General features: G+C 43.6%; 1 protein-coding gene across 1 annotated transcript in view; it reads right to left on the reverse strand.

Annotated features, from left to right (window-relative positions):
- Nucleotides 1–4165: 4165 nt before the first annotated feature.
- Nucleotides 4166–20065, reverse strand: part of OTOP1 (otopetrin 1) — a 33422-nt gene continuing 17522 nt past the window's right edge. The window contains exons 4-6 of the mRNA XM_039541140.1: nucleotides 17202–17332; nucleotides 12079–13019; nucleotides 4166–4908 (exon numbers count right to left, since the gene is read on the reverse strand). Coding sequence (XP_039397074.1) covers nucleotides 4738–4908; nucleotides 12079–13019; nucleotides 17202–17332 — 1243 coding nt within the window. The 3' untranslated portion in view covers nucleotides 4166–4737. The remainder of the gene's footprint in view (nucleotides 4909–12078; nucleotides 13020–17201; nucleotides 17333–20065) is intronic.

Consider the following 20065-nt stretch of genomic DNA (forward strand, 5'->3'; position numbering starts at 1 on the left):
TTTTACAGCATCCAACATGTTACATGTTTAAAGGAAAGAAATAGAAAAGCTTAGTCTCTGCCATGAAAAGCCTACAATTTAAATGTAGATGTGATGAAGGACAGACAAACAGAGGGGTAAGGAAAGACAGAGATTACAGCAATGTGATCATGCGCTAACTTATTTTAAGAACATGAACATTTTGGTGGTTCAAGTAAAAGAATTTTGCAGAATCAAAGGACTTGCCAGACCCAATCACACCTGTGGCCCATCTAGACAAGTATCCTGTCTCCAACTGTGGCCAGCACCAGATGCTTCTGAGGAAGGTGCAAAAAACATATAGGGCTAGATCAGGGGTCGGCAACCTTTCAGAAGTGGTGTGCCGAATCTTCATTTATTCACTCTAATTTAAGGTTTCGTGTGCCAATAATACATTTTAACATTTTTAGAAGGTCTCTTTCTATGTCTATAATATATAACTAAACTATTGTTGTATGTAAAGTAAATAAGTTTTTTAAAATGTTTAAGAAGCTTCATTTAAAATTAAATTAAAATGCAGAGCCCCCCCGACAGGTGGCCAGGACCCGGGCAGTGTGAGTGCCACTGAAAATCAGCTCGTACGTCGCCTTCGGCACCCGTGCCATAGGTTGCCTACCCCTGGGCTAGATTCACAAAGAAAATTATGTGATGATGATGCTGAGCATCACTACACGTAACTTTTAGGCATCTAGAAATCACTGCAATTCACAATGCCTGTGTTTGGTGCCTAGGCTCCCTATGCAATGAATGGGAAGTGAGAGGCACTTCTGAATGGGGCTTTCAAAACCAGCATGCTAGGCAGCTCCTCACCTACATTAGCCCGTGGGAGATGCCAAGCCAAAGGGTGTGTGCTAACTCATTGGAGCAGGGAGACTGAATCTTGAGTTTCTCACCTCCGGAGTGTACTAACCAGCAAGCTTCAGAGTCAATCTTGTGCTTACTCTTGCTTTCTGGCCCAATTATTATTTATTCACAGTGGAATAGTTTCAACGGGAGAGATTGAGAGACCCTTCACATCTGAATAGCCCATGGCACTCACCTGCAAGGTGGCAGCTTCCCTGTTCAAATCATTTCTCCCCCTCAGGGACTGGAACTGGGGGGTCTCCCACAATTACAGGTGAGTACCCTAACTACTGAGCTAAAAGTTACGAGGCAGGGGCTCTGGTGCAAGAATAGGGTAGGGTCCCCTTCCCAAGCCTGAAATCTAAAATTTTCCTTACCCCCAACATCACAGCCCTCAGTCTACCCCACTGCCTCATAACATCCTCCATTCCTCCCACAGCTTCCCCTACATCCTCCACCTCCTCATTCTGCAGCCCTCCAAACACTCCCCACAACTCACCAACACTCATCCGCTGCACCTCACCCACTGCTTCCAGAACCTTCCTGGCCACACAGCACACCCCTGGCATAGCACTCTACACCTCTCTCAAGCTGGGGCAGCTCCCCACCCACTCCTGACTTCCCAGCAGCGGCTCTGCTCTCTGCCATTGCTCGCCCCACACTCACGTGGTGCAGTTGACATTTGAGTGACATTGTGACTGGGCTCACAGGTTCGGCCTGTCCGCCCCACTGTCATGATCTGAAGTGCCAGAGCACCATTTCCTCTCACTGGGCCCCCAAATCCTTGTGGGCCCTGGCACCAGGGGCAGCAGGTATCATAGCCCAGGGGAGGCTCTGCCTTCCCCGGTGTGGCCGGACCCCCAGTTGCAGGGTTTGGCGGCGAAGTTTTTGCTTTATTATGCCCCATACAGGTTCTAGGGCAGCTGAGGAGGCACATAGCAGCTCCTCAGCCACCCTGGAGCCTGCATGGGTTGGGTCCAGGGAGGGGAGGCACAGCATGGCTGCGGCCAGCCCCGGGCTCCTCCAGGTGAGGGGAGGCTCGGGGCTTCAGCCAATCCGGCCAAGGATCTTCCGCGCTCAGGGCTCCTTTGGGCTCGGGGGAGGGGGCATTCTGGGCTGCAGCTGGCCCGGGGCTCCTCCAGGCAGGTGGGGGAGGGCTCAGGGCTTCGGCCAGACCGGGGATCCTCCAGGCGGTGAGGGGCTCTCCAGGTGTGGCTCTGGGCGCAGGGGGGAAGAACAGGGTGGGTCTCGTGGCTCCAGCCTTGGGGAGGGCATGGGTGGAAGTGGCAGAGCTGGGGCTAGCCTCCTTAGAGTGGGGCTCCACCCTCCACCCATGCCTGGCATGACTGCACCATTTGCCCCATTGTAGCTTTGCCACTGGCTGATGGCAGCAGCATGTGAGTTTGTCTATAGGGGCCAATCTGGTAGGTGAGCTCCGAGCCTGCTTACCAGAGCAGGCCCCACAGGGGAGTCAGACAGATGAATGTCTATCTTCTCCTGTTAGGGAATAGTTTTGGGCATGCGGACACATGGTGTAGGGCTGCAGCACACATGCTCAGAGGTAGAAACATAGGCGCCTAGGCAACTTTAGGTGCTGAGTGAGTTTCAGCATCTACAGGGTTTGGGGAAGCTAAGCGAAGGTGTTTGTGAATTCCAATGGGGGCTGATTCTGGGATTTAGGCACCTAAAGTGGCAGTTAGGTGCCTAAGACCTTTCATGAATCCAGTTCATAAAGTGCAGTAGTTAAGCTACATGGAACTCCACCCGCTCACCTAATATTTCACAGAATAAACCCAAAGTAATTGGGGTAGGAGGTGCTCCTTCAATCTAATCACTTAAATTATTTACTGCACTATTCCTGCTTTGTCAGGACTTCAATTATTTGGATTGGTGTAAGATCACCATCTAGTGGTATGCAGGCAACATTGTTGTTTTTATCCCTTGAAGTTAAGCAGACAACAGTAATCCTTCCATGGGTAGCTTTTTCCAGTGATTAATGACCATCAATGTTAAATGTTTGTGCTTAATTTCTAACTGAAATCTCTCTGGCTTCCACTTCCAGCCATTGTTTCTGATTATGCCTTTCTCTGCTAGATTAAAGGGTGCTTTAGTGCTTGCTATTTTCTCCATGACGGTATTTACACACTATAATCAAGTTACCTTTTGATCTTTCCTTTCATAAAATAAACAGATTGAGCTCCCTAAGCTCTCACTGTAAGGAACTTTGTCCAGCCCTAGCAGCACTTGTACCCCAGCAGTTGGTGTGGTATAAAGGAACTTGAAAAACTGGTACACTTCACAGTAAAAGGCAGGGTGGGAGTAAACAATATTTATCCCTGTTACCCCTTTCCCTGTGGATAGGTTATTCCATAACGGTGTATGGCAAGTTTCTTGCTCCTTCCCCTGAAGCATCTGGTACTGTCAGGGGCGGCTCTAGGAATTTGGCCGCCCCAAGCAGGGCGGCACGCCGCAGGGGGGCGCGCTGCCGGTCGCCGGTCCCGCGGCTCCGGGGGACCTCTTGCAGATGTGCCTGCGGAGGGCGCGCTGGTCCCGCGGCTCCAGTGGAGCATCCACAGGCATGCCTGCAGGAGGTCCACCGAGCTGCGGGACCAGCGAACCCTCCGCAGTCATGCCTGCGGGAGGTCCGCTGGTCCTGCGGCTCCCGTGGATCTCCCGCAGGCATAACTGCGGAAGGTCCGCCAGAGCCGCCTGCCACCCTGCCGGCAAAATGCCGCCCCAAGCGCACGCTTGGCGCGCTGGGGTCTGGAGCCGGCCCTGGGTACTGGCCACTGTGGGAAACCACTGGACCACTAACCTGGTTCAGTATAGCAGTTCCTATGTTCCTGACACTACATATTCATGGTTACAAGCTCATGAAAAATAACAATTGTACTTTTGTACTTCTGTGTGATCTTCCACCCAAGGATCCTTCCAAGCTTCACAGGCATTATTAGCTAAGACTCATGGCATCAATGTGAGATAAATAGGTATTATTATCCTCATTTTACAAACTGGAGAACTGAAGTACAGAGAAACTAAGAAACGTCTCCAAAGTCACGTGGAAAGTTTGTGGCAGTGCTGGGACTAAAACACAGGTCACCTGGAGCTGAACATAAGCTACAAGATTCACTTTCCCCTCAAACAGTTTCAAAGATCTGGAAACCAACCTGAACTATTAAAGAAATTAACTTTATTCATTAATTATTTCATATAGTAAGTATAAAACAATGGGAGTTCATGAATAAAATCATGGTTAACTCATAAGGAATTATATACAGTACCATATCTAAATCTATACAGTGTCAGTACTTTCATACAGTGTACTCGGGAAGATAAAATATTATTTTTCTCCGTCCAAAAATTAAACAGAATTTTTCCCATCTAAATAACAGATTATGTTTCCAGTTTATATTATAAAACATTTTGCTAAAAATTGAGGATGAGATTTTCAAAGATGCCTAAGTAATCTAGGAGTGTAGGTCTGATGGAAAGCTAGTGAGATCTTTGCTCCTAATTTTTGAAAAATCCCATCCAGAGGCAATATTCAGAGGAGAACTGCATCAGTACAAATAACACAGAAAATATATCTTGTTTCCACATGTTGAGCCTCAGATGATTTAGACAGCAAAAGATTCAGACACATTTTGGTTAACTTTACTCTACAATAATATTGAAAAATCTGTCTAAAAAAAAGTACAATAAAATGTGTGGGGGAATGAATGATATTGAATATTAAGTTCTATTAACTATAGTCTTGTTTATTAAAATAGTTGTAGAACCTGTTAATACCAAACAGCAGCTGGTGTATTCATTCTTTCACCCTTTCATTTACTCAGTCATGCATTCAACCAATTGTTCACTGAGACTCCTCATAGCTTATGTTTTGCAATTAACCTCAAAAAGTGAAGCAGCTGAATGCATACGATAGAAAATAGAAAAAGGCATTGCAAGGTTAACAACAATTATCCAAGGTTCAAAGCCAAAAACTATTTCTTCCAGTCCATTGTCATACTCTGGGCGGCAACCAAATGCTGGTGGAATCCAAAGCTGCATGGAAAGAAAACAACATTGGTATCAGTCATCATCATTTTCATCAAGTGATGCTTGTCTATTGTGACTGTGGTATGGCATATTCATTCAGGGCCGCCCAGAGGCGGGGGCAAGAGGGGCAATTTGCCCCAGGCCCCGAGCCCCACAGGGGCCCCCACGAGAGTTTTTGGGGCCCCGGGAGCGGGGTCCCTCACTCGCTCCGGGGGGCCCGGAAAACTCTTGCGGGGCCGAGCGCAGGAGCTTCTTCGCTCCCGGTCCTCGCCGGCGGGGGGTCCTTCCGCCCCGGAGCGGAAGGACCCCGCCGCGACTACCGCCAAGACGGAGCGGGACCCGCTGCCGAAGTTCAGCTCGGTCTTCGGTGGTAATTTGGCGGCGGGGGGCCCTTCCGTTCCAGGACCCGCCGCGAAGTGTCCCGAAGACCCGCGGCGGGGACCCCCCCCCCGCCGCCGAATTACCGCTGAAGACCGGGCTGCGCTTCGGCGGCGGGTCCTGCTCCGGCGGTAATTCGGTGGCGGGGGGTCCCCGCCGCGAGTCTTCGGGGCACTTCGGCGGCGGGTCCCGGAACGGAAGGGCCCCCCACCGCCGAAGACCCCTGGCCCCCGGAATCCTCTGGGCGGCCCTGTATTCATTCCTTCTATACTGCAAATGAACCAATATCATTTGGTGTCAAAGATCACTGAGCCCAATTCTCCATTCATGCAGATTTCAGCAGTTATTCCTGGTTCATTCCAGTGTAAGCAAGCAGAGAATTGGGCCCTCTGTCTTGCTTAAAGGTAACAGGTTTGGCCTGAGTTCCTATTCCATATAATACATTAAGAGGTGGCTTGTAATGCAAGACTGGGTTGCACTTACAATATAATGTATATTGCTTAGTTCCATAGCAAGATTGCTGGAAAGTACTGCCAGTTTTTAGGGCCAGATTTTAAAGGTATTTGGGGGTTATTTCAGTCAACATTCACAGCCTAAGTGAATGAGACAAGTAAGTCCTATTTTCAAGAGCTATTTAGGCATATAACAGCCTAAGTCCCGCTGACTTTCAATGCAACTTGGGCTCCTAAGGGCCAGAATTTTAAAGGTGTTTAGGTGTCTAAAATGCAGATAGGTGCCCAATGGGATTTTCCAAAGTGCCCAGGCAGAGTTAGGTGCATAGAGGCTTTTGAAAATCCCACTAAAAAAGACCTGTCTGCATCTTTAAACACCTAAATATCTTTAAAAATCTGGCCTCAGGCACCTATCTTCATTTTCAGATACCTAAATAACGATAAATTTTGCCCTTGGGCCTTGCAATGCTGAGCAGAGCAATCCCTAAATACCTTTAAAACTGGGGCCTTAGTGACTTTAATAAAACAATTCCACAGCAAGTAAATGAACCCTTATCATCAAGGGATTCCTGCATCAATGTGTGAACATAATTAATGGTTACTTTAAGGAGACCTACGTTTGTGTATTGAGCTGACAGATAAATAAGCCCCTTAGGCCACATTACTCTGGGAAGTTTTACAAAAAAAATTCCCAGGGGTGGTATCACAGGGACAACTGAACTGGTCTTAGCACAAGTGTGAGCCCTAGGATAGACAAGGATCCCATGAAAGGGCCCATTTTTACCATCATATTAAACCTATAATTTGGGGCTAGTTATTTCACAGAATATAGTCCTATCTTGGAAGGTGATGAGTGCTTTCAGCTGCAGAATCAGGCCCATAGTGTTTCTGGTTTGTGGGGAAAGGGGTTTGTTATGAACACCAGAGTTACAAACTGACTAGGCAACCACAGACAGCAGCTGGTCATGCAGCAACAGAGGGTTTTTTTAAAAAAGCAAATACAGTATAGTACTGTGTTAAACATAAGCTATTGGAAAAAAAGGAAAGTTTAAAATAAAGGATTTGACATGGTAATGAAACTGTTTCTGTACTTGTTTCATTCAACTTAAGACAGTTAAAAGCAACATTTTTCTTCTGCATAGTAAAGTTTCAAAGCTATATTAAGTTAACGTTAAGTTGAAAACTTTTGAAAGAACAGCCACAACGTTTTGTTCAGTTACAAACATTTCAGAGTTATGAACAACCTCCATTTCTGAGGAGTTTATAACTCTGAGGTTCTACTGAATGTACAGTAAATTTTTACATAACTACGTACAAGGGTTAGCCTAAAAATGTATTAATTGTGGCAGCAGCTGCTCATACACAAGCTAAAAAAAAAGGACTTTAATGGGTTTTGTATTGTCAGTGTCCTCAAAGCAAATCTGTTTGGCAGAGTGGGTAGTGGCACTGGCTAGTCACCCACGTACAATCTCATCTGACACTCAGGGAGCTAGCCCAGGCTGCTGCGAGCACCACTGAGACTACACTGCTATTTTCAGCACATTAGTTCAATCAAAAAGTTCATGCATGTACCCAAGCTGGAAATTACATCTCCAGCTACAGTGCAGATGTACCCTAAAAAGGGAAACTGTGAAGTCATGATGATGGGGATATGTCATCAGTCTCAGAATGGGGAAGGAGCTGGCTGGCTGACATGTAATGGCAGACAGCTAAAAAGTGACAATTTTTAAGTGCTTATATACAAATGCCAGAAGTCTAAATAAGAAGATGGGTAAACTAGAGTGACTCATCCTCATTTGATATATAGATATAATAGGCATCACAGAAACTTGGTGAAATGAGGATAATCAATGAGACACAGTAATACCAGGGTACAAAACATATCCAAGGACAGAACAGGTCATGCTGGTGGGAGAATGGCACTATATGTGAAAGAAAGCATAGAATCAAATGAAGTAAAAATCTTAAATGAACCAAATTGTACCACAGAATCTCTACAGATAGAAATTGCATACTTGAATAATAAGAATATAGCAGTAGGGATATACTACCGACCTCCTGACCAGGATGGTGATAGTGATTGTGAAATGCTCAGGGAGATTAGAGAGGCTATAAAAATAAAAAACTCAATAATAATGGGGTATTTCAACTATCACCTATTGATTGGGTACATGTCACCTCAGGACACAGAGAAAAAGTTTCTTGACACCTTAAATGACTGCTGCTTGGAGCAGCTGGAACCCACAAGAGGAGAGGGAATTCTTGATTTAGTCCTAAGTGGAGCACAGGATATGGTCCAAAAGGTGAATATAGCTGGACCACTTAGTAATAGTGATCATAATATAATTAAATTTAGCATCCCTGTGGCAGGGAAAACACCACAGCAGCCCACCATGGTGGCATTTAATTTCAGAATGGGGTACTACACAAAAATGAGGAAGTTAGTTAAACAGAAATTAAAAGGCACAGCGCCAAAAGTGAAATCCCTGCAAGCTACATGGAAACTTTTTAAAGACACCATAATAGAGGCTCAACTTAAATGCATACCCCAAATTAAAAAACACAATAAGAGAACAAAAAAGGTGCCACCGTGGCTAAACAACAAAGTAGAAGAAGCAGTGAGAGACAAAAAAGCATCCTTTTAAAAATGGAAGTTAACTCCTAATGAAAAATAGAAAGGAGCATAAACGCAGGCAAATGAAGGTAAAAATATAATTAGGAAGGCCAAAAAAAAAAATTTGAAGAACAGCTAGCCAAAGATTCAAAAAGTAATAGCAAAAAAAAAAAGTTAAGTACATAAGAAGCAGGAAGCCTGCTAAACAACCAGTGGGGCCACTGGACATAAGAACAGCCGTACTGGGTCAGACCAAAGGTCCATCTAGCCCAGTATCCTGTCTACTGACAGTGGCCAATGCCAGGTGCCCCAGAGGGAGTGAACCTAACAGGCAATGATCAAGTGATCTCTCTCCTGCCATCCATCTCCATCCTCTGACAAACAGAGGCTAGGGACACCATTCCTGGCTAATACCTGACTTAACCACCATGAATTTATCCAGTTCCCTTTTAAACGCTGTTATAGTCCTAGCCTTCACAACCTCCTCAGGTAAAGAGTTCCACAAGTTGACTGTGCGCTGCGTGAAGAAGAACTTTCTTTTATTTGTTTTAAACCTACTGCCTTTCATTTGGTGACCCCTAGTTCTTGTATTATGGGAATAAGTAAATAACTTTTCCTTATCCACTTTCTTCAGATCACTCATGATTTTATATACTTCTATCATATCCTCCCTTAGTGTCCTCTTTTCCAAGCTGAAGAGTCCTAGCCTCTTTAATCTTTCCTCATATGGGACCCTCTCCAAACCCCTAATCATTTTAGTTGCCCTTTTCTGGACAATCAAGATACTAAAGGAGCACTCAAGGACATTACGGAGACACTAAATGAATTCATCAGTCTTCATGGCTCAGGATGTCAGGGAGATTCCCAAATCTGAGCCATTCTTTTTAGGTGACAAATCTGAGGAACTGTCCCAGATTGAGGTGTCATTAGAGGAGGTTTTGGAACAAATTGCTAAATTAAACAGTAATATGTCACCAGAACCAGGTGGTATTCACCCAAGAGTTCTAAAGGAACTCAAATGTGAAATTGCAGAACTATTAACTGTGATTTGTAACCTGTCATTTAAATCAGCTTCTGTACCAAATGACTGGAGGATTGCTAATATGACACCAATTTTTTTAAAGTGCTCCAGAAGTGATCCTGGCAATTACAGGCCAGTAAGTTTGATTTCAGTACCGGGCAAACTGGTTGAAACGATAGTAAAGAACAGAATTGTCAGACACATAGATGAACATAATTTGTTGGGGAAGAGTCAACATGGTTTTTGTAAAGGGAAATCATGCCTCACCAATCTAATAGAATTCTTTGAGGGGTCAACAAGCATGTGGACAAGGGGGATCCAGTAGATATAGTGTACTTAGATTTTCAGAAAGCCTTTTACAAGGTCCCTCACCAAAGGCTCTAAGCTGTCATGGGATAAGAGGGAAGCTCCTCTCATGGATCAGTAACTGGTTAAAAGACAGGAAACAAAGGGTAGGAATAAATGGTCAGTTTTCAGAATGGAGAGAGGTAAATGGTCGTGTCCCTCAAGGTCTGTATTGGGCCCAGTACTATTCAACATTGAGGTGGCAAAATTTGCAGATGATACAAAACTACTCAAGATAGTTAAGTCCAAAACAGACTGCGAAGAGCTACAAAGGGATCTGTGATGGAGCATCTGCCCCACACTGGCTCATAAGGGGTTAATAGAGCCCTAGGGTGGCTGTGCAGGAGGCAGCCAATTAGAGAGGGGCTGCAAGAAGTAGCCAATCAGGGCTGGGCTGGCCCATATAAGAAGGGCCGCAGAGCAGAGCAGCTTCAGTTGCTCCCTGGAGATCAAGGAGGAAGAACGCTAGCACCTTAGACAGAGCAGTGCTGGGCAGGATCAGAGTGAGCTCCTGGCTGACTGGCATGCTGAGGCCTGAGATAAGGGCAGAGATAGGGCTGCAGGGAAGTGATCCAGGGAAGTAGACTGAGAGGTTGGAGGAGACGCAGCATGTGGCTGCCATCTACAGGGTCCCTGGGTCAGGACCTGAAGTAGGGGCAGGCCTGGGTCCTCCCCTCACTCCCCCCTCACCACTGAGGAAGTGGCTGGACTGAGGGACTGTGATATTGTCCCCCCAGAAGGGGGGGCACAGAGTGTGGCACAGCTGGGGGGCTGTGTCCTGAAGGGGACATCGCAGTCCTTGGAGGGACATGGGTCTTGGAGCAGAAGTGATGGCAGTGAGACTCCACCAGAAGAGGGCACACTGTTTGCAGAGCTGATCCGTGGGACATTCAGCCAGGGGCGCTGCAGTGGCAAGTCTCACCCCATCACAGAATCTCACAAAACTGAGTAACTGGGCAACAAAATGGCAGATGAAATTTAAAGCATAAATGCAAAGTAAGGCACATTGGAAAACATAATCCCAACTATACATACAAAATTGTGGGGTCTAAATGAGCTGTTACCACTCAAGAAAGAGATCTTGGAGTCACTCTGGATAGTTCTCTGAAAACATCCACTCAATGTGCAGCAGCAGTCAAAAAAGCTAACAAAATGTTGGAAATCATTAAGAAAGGGATAGATAATGAGAGAAAATATCATATCGCCTCTATAGAAATCCAAGGTCCGCCCACATCTTGAATACTGTGTGCGGATGTGTTCTCAAAAAAGATATACTGGAATTGGGAAAAGTTCAGAAAATGGCAACAAAAAATATTAGGAACAGCTAATTATGGATCAGCTTCCATATGAGGACAAATTAATAAGATTGGGGCTTTTCAGCTTGGAAAAGAGACAACTAAGGGGAGATATGATAGAGGTCTGTAAAATCATGACTGGTGTGGAGAAAGTAAATAAGGAAGAGGAGTGAAAACATTATTTACCCCTCATAACACAGGAACTAGGGGTCACCAAATTAAATTAATAGGCAGCAGGTTTAAAACAAATAAAAAAGTATTTCTTCACACAATGCATAGTCAACCTGTGGAACTCTTTGCCAGAGGATGTTGTGAAGGCCAAGACCATAACAGGGTTCAAAAAAGAACTAGATAGATTCATGGAGGATTGGTCCGTCAATGGCTATTAGCCAGGATGGGCAGGGATGGTGTCCCTAGCCTCTGTTTGCTGAACCTGGGAATGGGTGACAGGGGATGGATCACTTGATGATCTTCTGTTCTGTTCATTCCCTCTGGGGTACCTGGCATTGGCCACTGTCAGAAGACAGGATACTGGGCTGGATGGACCTTTGGTCTGAGCCAGTATGGCTGTTTTTATGTTATGTTCTTACGTACATGTCTGTCTGACAAAGACAATAAATTGACTGACAACTATTAAGCAGCCAATATGAAATGGACTGGGAATCTTCTATTGGACCACTATCCAAACTATAACTGTCACTAATTACATCCTGTCTTGTTAGCAGTTGCAACAAAAAGACCAAGGATGGAGACTGAATTATTCTTTTCTCCTCCAGATCATTTTGGGAGCACATTGACAGGGCAGAGTTGCAGGGATCACTGCCTGTGCCATTCCTGTACTGTGGCTAAACAGACTTTAGTCTGCAAAGTTAAATACCTTCTCCCGTGCCTATTCCACTTCTAAGTAGACATTATTCCCCAATGGTGCAGTCAACCCACCTCCTTTCACAAGCACTAGAATTCACTTATTATAAAGAATAAAACTGAGTAACATTAGTATTCTTCTCAGTCTTGGTGGTTTTAGGGAGCTTTTTGGTATTAATTGTGTGAATTACATTCAAAATACCTTACCGAAAGATTACACAGGAATAAAAATGCTGCAATGTTCTTCAGGATTCTCCTCTTATTGTTAACTGAGTTTTGACTGTACAGTGAGAAATCTGAGGTTGAGTGTGTGACTGGACTGCTAGCTTGACTCCTGACTTCATCAAAACCATCACTGCCACTTCTTTCTCTCATGTAGATATTCCCATTGAACATGTATGGAAACTTTCCATTGTCCATATCAGCTGCTCCATTGTAAATGTCTTTGTATGATGGGGTAAGTGACAGAGTGCTCCCACTGGATACAGTTACTATTCGAAGAGTTTTAATATCATCATTCACTTTTTCCTCTTCACGATGTATGGACTCAATGATAAAGAGATTCTGAATATATTTCTCAATAATAACCAGGATGGAATAAGGAAGATTGTACCATGTGTATTTCGGATGAGCCTGGGCACAGATAATCGCTAGGATAGAACCCCAAGAGAGGAGCCAGGAACCTGAAGCTGTGCCAACCAATAGGTCTGCATCAAGTTTCCTGGCAGGATTTTTTGAATTATCCATTGATCTTTCTTCTAGTCTGTAAATTAGAAGGGCGACAATTCCAGCTGCACACATAAGAGTCAGTACGGAGACCGCATGTAAGTAAAACATAGTAAGTGCTAACTCACTTTTGATTTTCGAACGTCCTATCTGAATTAAGTACACAACAACGACCGCTATTGTGCTAATCAGCACAATTAGTCCAAAAATCGTGCCCACCGTTATGCCATGAAACTTGAACAGTATTTTGTGTTGGTGGTGGTGTTCTACTTTGCGTCCGATATTCTTCCACAGGACATAGAGCATTGTGGATGCTAAAATATGATACTCTATGTTGAAGGGATACAGGTAATACATTCCTTGAGAAAATATCGAACAGAGAGTTGTTGTACAATTACATTGGGGTGCATGGTCATCTAATTCTAAAAAAAAAAAAGGAGAAAGAGATTAGATTTTGTTGTGAAATAAATGTTTTTTCTTTTAAATGAGACAACCACAACAGGGAGAATAATTATTTCAGTCAGACAGCTCATATTGTACATTTAGTCACCTGCACACACACACACACAAAATTGCTGGGTGTTGGACACTAAAATCACTAGTCTGAGAGCAACTTTTGCATCTCCTCCAAAATTTGAACTACAGCCTTATTACAAATTTTAGGCAAAATCCTTATAAAAAGTGAATGTTAAAAATTCACAGACATCTCTTAAAGTTCAGCACAGTTTTGAGGAGAACAATGTATTTAAAATATTTAAGATCCCAAACCAGTAGGGGCTTGATTCTGCTTCCATTCTGCAGATGAAACTCCTTCAGAAGCCAATAGGAGTTCCATATCTGGAACAGATGCAGAATTGAGTCCTAACTGTGCAGGGGCCTAGTTCCCCTTTCAGTTATACACCAATGTAACTCCACTGGCTTTATTCCTGATTTACACATGTATAAGTGATAGGATAATTGGTCTTTATATACTTACACTTAAATATCACCAATATTTTAATTTAAAATAAAATATTTAAAAATCAATCCTCGTCCCATTTCTCTACTAAACTGTGAATTATGGCTTCTATCAGCTGTTTTAGTGAAAACACAGGCTCAATCTTGTCAGGATCGTAAAGGAGAAACTAATTATCACTTTTATTTTGCATTGTATTTATCTGTAATACATAAATTTACATATATGGGACAAATTTTCAAACAGGTCACAACTATAGTGTACTTAGACTTTCTGAAAGCCTTTGACCAGATCCCTCACCAAAGGCTGTTAAACAAACAAACCAGCCATAGGATAAGAGTGAAAAGTCCCCTCATGGATCAGTAACTGGTTAAAAGACAGGAAACAAAGGTTAGGAATAAATGGACAGTTTTCACAGTGGGGAGAGGTAAATAGCGGCATCCCCCCAATGATCTGTACTGGTACCTGTGCTGTTCAACATAAGAACATCTGATCATACTGGGTCAGACCACTGGTTCATCTTGCCCAGTATGTTGTATTCTGACAGTGGCCGGTGTCAGATGCTTCAAAGGGGAGTGAACAAAACAGGCCACACTATCAAGTGATCCAGTTCCTGTCACCCAGTCCCAGATTCTAGAAGTCAGGTGTTTTGGGACACCAAGTCCAAGTACACTATAGCCACTGGATCACCCTTGTTCACATGTTTGGTGACCCCCCTCAAAGAAGACTAATAGATTGGTGAAACATGATTTTCATTTACAAAACCATGTTGACTCTTCCCTAACATATCATCTTCATCTATGTATCTGATAATTCTGTTCTTTACTATAATTTCAATCAATTTGTCTAGTACTGAAGTTAGGCTTACCAGCCTGTCATTACCAGGATCACCTCAGTAGCCTTTAAAAAAAAAATCAGCTACACATTAGCTACCCACCAATCATCTGGAACAGAGGCTGGTATAAGGGATAGGTTACATACCAATTAGTAGTTCTACAATTTCATCTTTGAGTTCCTTCAGAACTCTTGGATGAAAACCATCTGGTTCTGGTGACTTACTGCTCTTTAATTTATCTATTTGTTCTAAAACTTCCTCTACTGACACCTCAAACTGGGACAGTTTCTTAGATTTGTCACCTAAAAAGAATGGCTCAGGTAGGGTGACCAGACAGCAAGTGTGAAAAATCGGGATGGAGGTGGGGGGTAATAGGAGCCTATAAGAAAAAGACCCAAAAATTGGGACTGTCCCTATAAAATCGGGACATCTGGTCACCCTAGGCTCAGGTGTAGTAATTTCCCTCACATCCTCTGCAGTGAAGACCAACACAAATAATTCATTTTGCTTCTCTGCAATAGCCTTGTCTTCCCTGAGTGGTCCTTTAGCACCTCAATTATCCAATGGCCCCGCTGATTGCTTGGCAGGCTTCCTGCTTCTGATGTACTTAAAAAATGTTAGCTGTTAGTTTTGTGTGTTTTTCTAGTTGCTCTTCAAAGTCTTTTTTAGCCTACCTAATTATACTTTTACAATAAATCTGGCTTGCCAGAATTTATGCTTCTTTCTATTTTCCTCAGTAGAATTTTACTTCAAAATTTTAAAAGATGTATTTCTGTTTCTAACCACATCTTTTACTCTGTTGTTTAGCCATGGTGGCATTTTTGGTCTTCTTACTGTCTTTTTGTTTGTTTGTTTGGGGGGGGAGGGGAATATACATTTAGTTTGAGACCTCTATTGTGGGGTTTTTTTAAAACTTCCATGCAGTTTGCAGGCATTTCACTCTTGTGACTATTCTTTTTAATTTCATCTAACTAGCCTCCTCATTTCTGTGTAGTTCCCCTTTTTGAAGTTAAATGCTACTGTGGTACCCTACAAGGATGTTAATTTTAACATATTCATAAATGACCTGGAAAAGGGGGGTGAATAGTGAGTTGGCAAAATTTGCAGCTGATACAAAATTATTCAGTATAGTTAAGTCCATAGCTGACTGTGAAGAGTTACAGAGGGATCTCCTAAACCAGGTGACAGCGACAAAATGGCAGATGAAATTAAGTGCTGATAATCCATAGTATTCCCACATCTGGAATACTGCATGCAGTTCTGGTTGCCCCATCTCAACAAAGATATATTAGAATTGGAAAAGGTGTAGAGAAGTGCAACAAAAATGATTAAGGATATGGAACAGCTTCCATGCATGGAGAGATTAAAAAACAGGGTACTGTTCATCTTAGAAAAGAGATGACTAAGGGAGGATATGATACTGATGTATAAAATCATGAATGGTATGGAGAAATTGAATAGGGAGGTGTTATTTACCCCTTCACATAACACAAGAACTAGGAAATTAATAGGCAGCAGGTTTAAAACAAACCTAAAGAAGCAGTTCTTCACACAACACCCAGTCAACCTGTGGAACTCATTGCCTGGAGATGTTGGGAAGGCTAAAAGTATAACTGGGTTTAAAAAAGAATCAAATACGTTCATGGAGGATAGGTCTATCAATGGCTATTAGCCAAAATGGTCAGAGATGAAACCCCATGCTCCCTAAACCTCAGCCTGCCAGAAGCTGGGACTGGACGAGAGGAATCATTCAGATTACCTTGTTCTGTACATTCCCTCTCTCTGAAGCAATTGGCACTAGCCACTGTCAGAAGGCAGGATACTGGGCTAGAGGAACCATTGGTCTGACCTAGTATGGCTGTTCTTGTGTGCTAACTTGGGTCTAAAATTTCACCCACAAATATTTGTGTCTGTGGGGTTTTTGTTTTTAGTGCAAACTACACAGAGGTGCAAACAGAGTTCTCAAATCAGTACTTGGTGTGGAACACAGGTTAATACAGAGATAGTCTCATCGATCACCTATTTCAGTCATCCACCGTTGCATGGACTATGTTTTACCATTTGCAATTGCATCTCCTCTGTGGCAACCACAGCCATTTATCACATAGAAAAGTCATACAGTAGAACAGTGTATGGCACCCGCTGGGGCATTTATGTGCAGCCACCTAGTGCCCAGCAGGGGAGAGAAGTCACGGCCCCACGCCTGCCGGGGACAGAGAACTCCAGGCCCCGCAGTTGGCATGGCTACTTTCACCTTTTTATGTTCTCTGTATGTATAAATATCCTCTTGCTGTATGTTCCAGTCTATGCATCCGATGAAGTGGGCTGTAGCCCATGAAAGTTTATGCTCAAATAAATTTGTTAGTCTCTAAGGTGCCACAAGTACTCCTGTTCTTTTTGTGGATACAGACTAACACGGCTGCTACTCTGAAACACTAGCAATATGGCACCAATTAAAATCTCGTTTAACTACATGCTTTGTTCAATTACCCTTTGTGGTTTCTTACTGGATAGGTGCTTTGGGGATTTTATACAACAAAATAAATGTTACAACATGGCTTTTTTTAAGAGTCTGTGGACATTATTGTTACTCTGGCCCTGATCCCCTAAGGTGCTGAGAACCATCAGTTCCCACTGAAGTAAATGGGAATTGCAGGTGATCAGGACCATTATTATGATGTATGGACCATTGCAGGTGATCAGGACCTTATTAGGGATGGTACGATACTTACTGTTGACCTGGTGGAATACCATATTTAGAATGATCATGGATTATAGCAGAACTTCCAAAAATGTACCAACCCTTTAGCTTACCTATTGTTATGTTTCCAAAACCAAGTGTGATTAATCTTTCCTTGTGTTCATTGAGTTGGTGTTTTGATTCTGTTAACACTCCGTTTGTCCACAGGAGTAAATTTGTAAACACGGAATGGATCACCCCAAACCTAGAAAATAGATTAGTTATTGATACAATCTGTACAAAGGATTTCACCCCATCTATCTTAAATGGAATCCATCACTTTTTACTGGGTACAACGATTGACACTACTGTACTCCTCAATGGCAGTAAAACAAATGCTAAACAGTCTCCTTACATTCATGGTGAAACAGGTTAGATAGGTGGGCCTTTCAGGATGTTATAAAAAGGCAGTGGTTTAATCTATTAAATTGCATTATAAGTAGGATGCTGCTCTTATTTGCCACAATGTCTTGTACAATGGCATTGTTTATATTTATATGATGACATTCTTTGGAAATAGTCATATATTCTATAGCAACTTTCTGGATGGGTTTATATGAAAGTTCACATTTATGACAATGATTTACTAATCTAAACAGAATTGGTTTATGTTAATAGGCCCTACTGCTCCCACTCCAGCAGAGGTACGTCAAAGCATTCTGCACATCCTTTCCTTAGAGAGATTCCCCTGCCTTCTCCAGATTCCACTTCATTCATTTCCATCTACTGAACAAGATTTCCTGGTTGAAATTGTCAAAGCCACATAGGGGATTTAGTCACACAGTTACAATTAAGATAAATGGGAATTGTGTGGTTAACCACCCTAGGAGGCTTTGAAATCTCAGTCTCAGAATGTGATCCAATCTGGGGCAAGAGAAAGATGTCTGGGGTAAGCAGTGAGATAATGGGTCAAATAACAGTTATTGCAAACGGTGATGTTTTGACCCATTGTTGCAGACTACTGTGGTTTTTTTCTAAGAGTGAGCCAGTCTCGGTTCCTCCATTTCCCACTGCTTACCACAGACTTCCTTCTCTTGCACCACGTTTCAAATCTGTTTGCATTCCTTCTTCTGGCCAGCTTCTCTGATCAATTCTTTATCTTGCCTTTGCACAAAGTCCCTGATTCAGAGGTAACACACTATAAGCAATCCACTTATAAATAGATCTTATTTCACTATCTCACACTGCAAGCCTTATTTTGAAAATGAACTAAAAGAATAGTATTTTACATGATTGAAACATATTGTTCTGTTTGTTTAATATCACACTGTATAGAGGTGGAGAGCATATAACAAAGGCTGTATTGTGCTGCTGCAGTGAAGCTAATAATGAGAGTAAAGAACTAGGACATCACAATTGTTTTCAAGAGCATTCCCACAGTTGTATGAACTGCCCCCAGATCCAACTAACAGTGTTAGTTAGTGGTATTGTGTGTGGATTTTCACAGTTGTGATGCATAAAATATGACTTTTTAATTCAGGACTCAGGAACATGTCTAAAAATGAAAGCCAGGTCTGGTCAGACATTTATTATTTGTATAATAGTACTTGGAAGCCCCAATCAAAATCAGACCTCATTGGCTCCCTATTAAGACACAATCAGAGAAAGTCCCTGGCTCAAAGAACTTACAATTTAAATTGACAAGACAAACAAAGGTGGGAGACAAAACATAGTGAAAGTGACTTGCCTAAGGTCACACAGCAGGTCAGAGCCAGGAATAGAAACCAGCTGTCCGGGCTTCCAGGCCATTGCTGTATCCATTGCACAAAACAGCACACTAGGGGTATGTCTACACTACGGGATTATTCCGAATTTACAGAAACGTTTTTTTGGAAACAGATTGTATAAAGTTGAGTGCATGTGGCCACACAAAGCACATTAATTCGGCGGTGTGCGTCCATGTACCGAGGCTAGTGTCGATTTCCGGAACGTTGCACTGTGGGTAGCTATTCCATAGCTATCCCATAGTTCCCATAGTCTCCCCCACCCACTGGAATTCTGGGTTGAGCTCCCAATGCATGATGGGACAAAAACAGTGTCGCGGGTGATTCTGGGTAAATGTCATCAGTCAATCCTCCCTCCGTGAAAGCAACGGCAGACAATCATTTTGCATCCTTTTCCCTGGCTTGTCCAGGCAGATGCCATAGCACGGCAAACATGGAGCCTGTTTAGCCTTTTTTCACTGTCACCGTATGTCTACTGGATGTTGCTAACAGACGCGGTACTGCAGCGCTACACAGCAGCATCCCCTTGCCTTTGTAAGTTAGCAGAGACGGTTACCAGTCCTACTGTATTGTCTGCTGCCTTGCAAGTTGACAATGACGGTTACCAGTCACACTGTACCATGGGTGCTCCTGGCAGGCCTCAGTGAGGTCGGCCAGGGGCGCATGAACAAAAATGGGAATGACTCCCCAGGTCATTCCCTTCTTTAAGTTTTGTGTAATGGAGAGTCAGTCCTTCCTAGAATATCAGGCAAGCCTACTAAAGAACCAGAGAGACAAACAGCCGCTCTGGGTCAGAGCCCCAGACATCCCACAGAAATGATGAGCTGCATGCCATTCTAGGGGGTGCCCCTGCAACAACCCCACCCGTTGCTTCCCTCCTCCCACACCCCTCCTGGGCTACTGTGGCAGTTATCCCCCCATTTGTGTGATGACGTAGTAAAGAACGCATGAATAACAATACTGACTTTATTGCCTCTGCAACCAGAGATCAAAGGGAGGAGGAGAGGGCAGCTCCTGCTGCTGTGATATTCCAGGCAGGACTGAATCGCCATTAGACAAAGCTTAAAGAAGGGAATGACCAGGAGTCATTCCCATTTTTGCCCAGGCACCCCCAGCCAATCTCACCGAGGCCAGCCAGGAGCACTCACAGGATGACAATGACAGCTATCAGTCCTACTGTACCGTCTGCCATCCGCAAGGGAAGGGAAGGGGAT

This window comes from Mauremys reevesii, linkage group 5, assembly GCF_016161935.1.
Source record: "Mauremys reevesii isolate NIE-2019 linkage group 5, ASM1616193v1, whole genome shotgun sequence".
In the NCBI taxonomy this organism is placed as follows: Eukaryota; Metazoa; Chordata; order Testudines; family Geoemydidae; genus Mauremys; species Mauremys reevesii.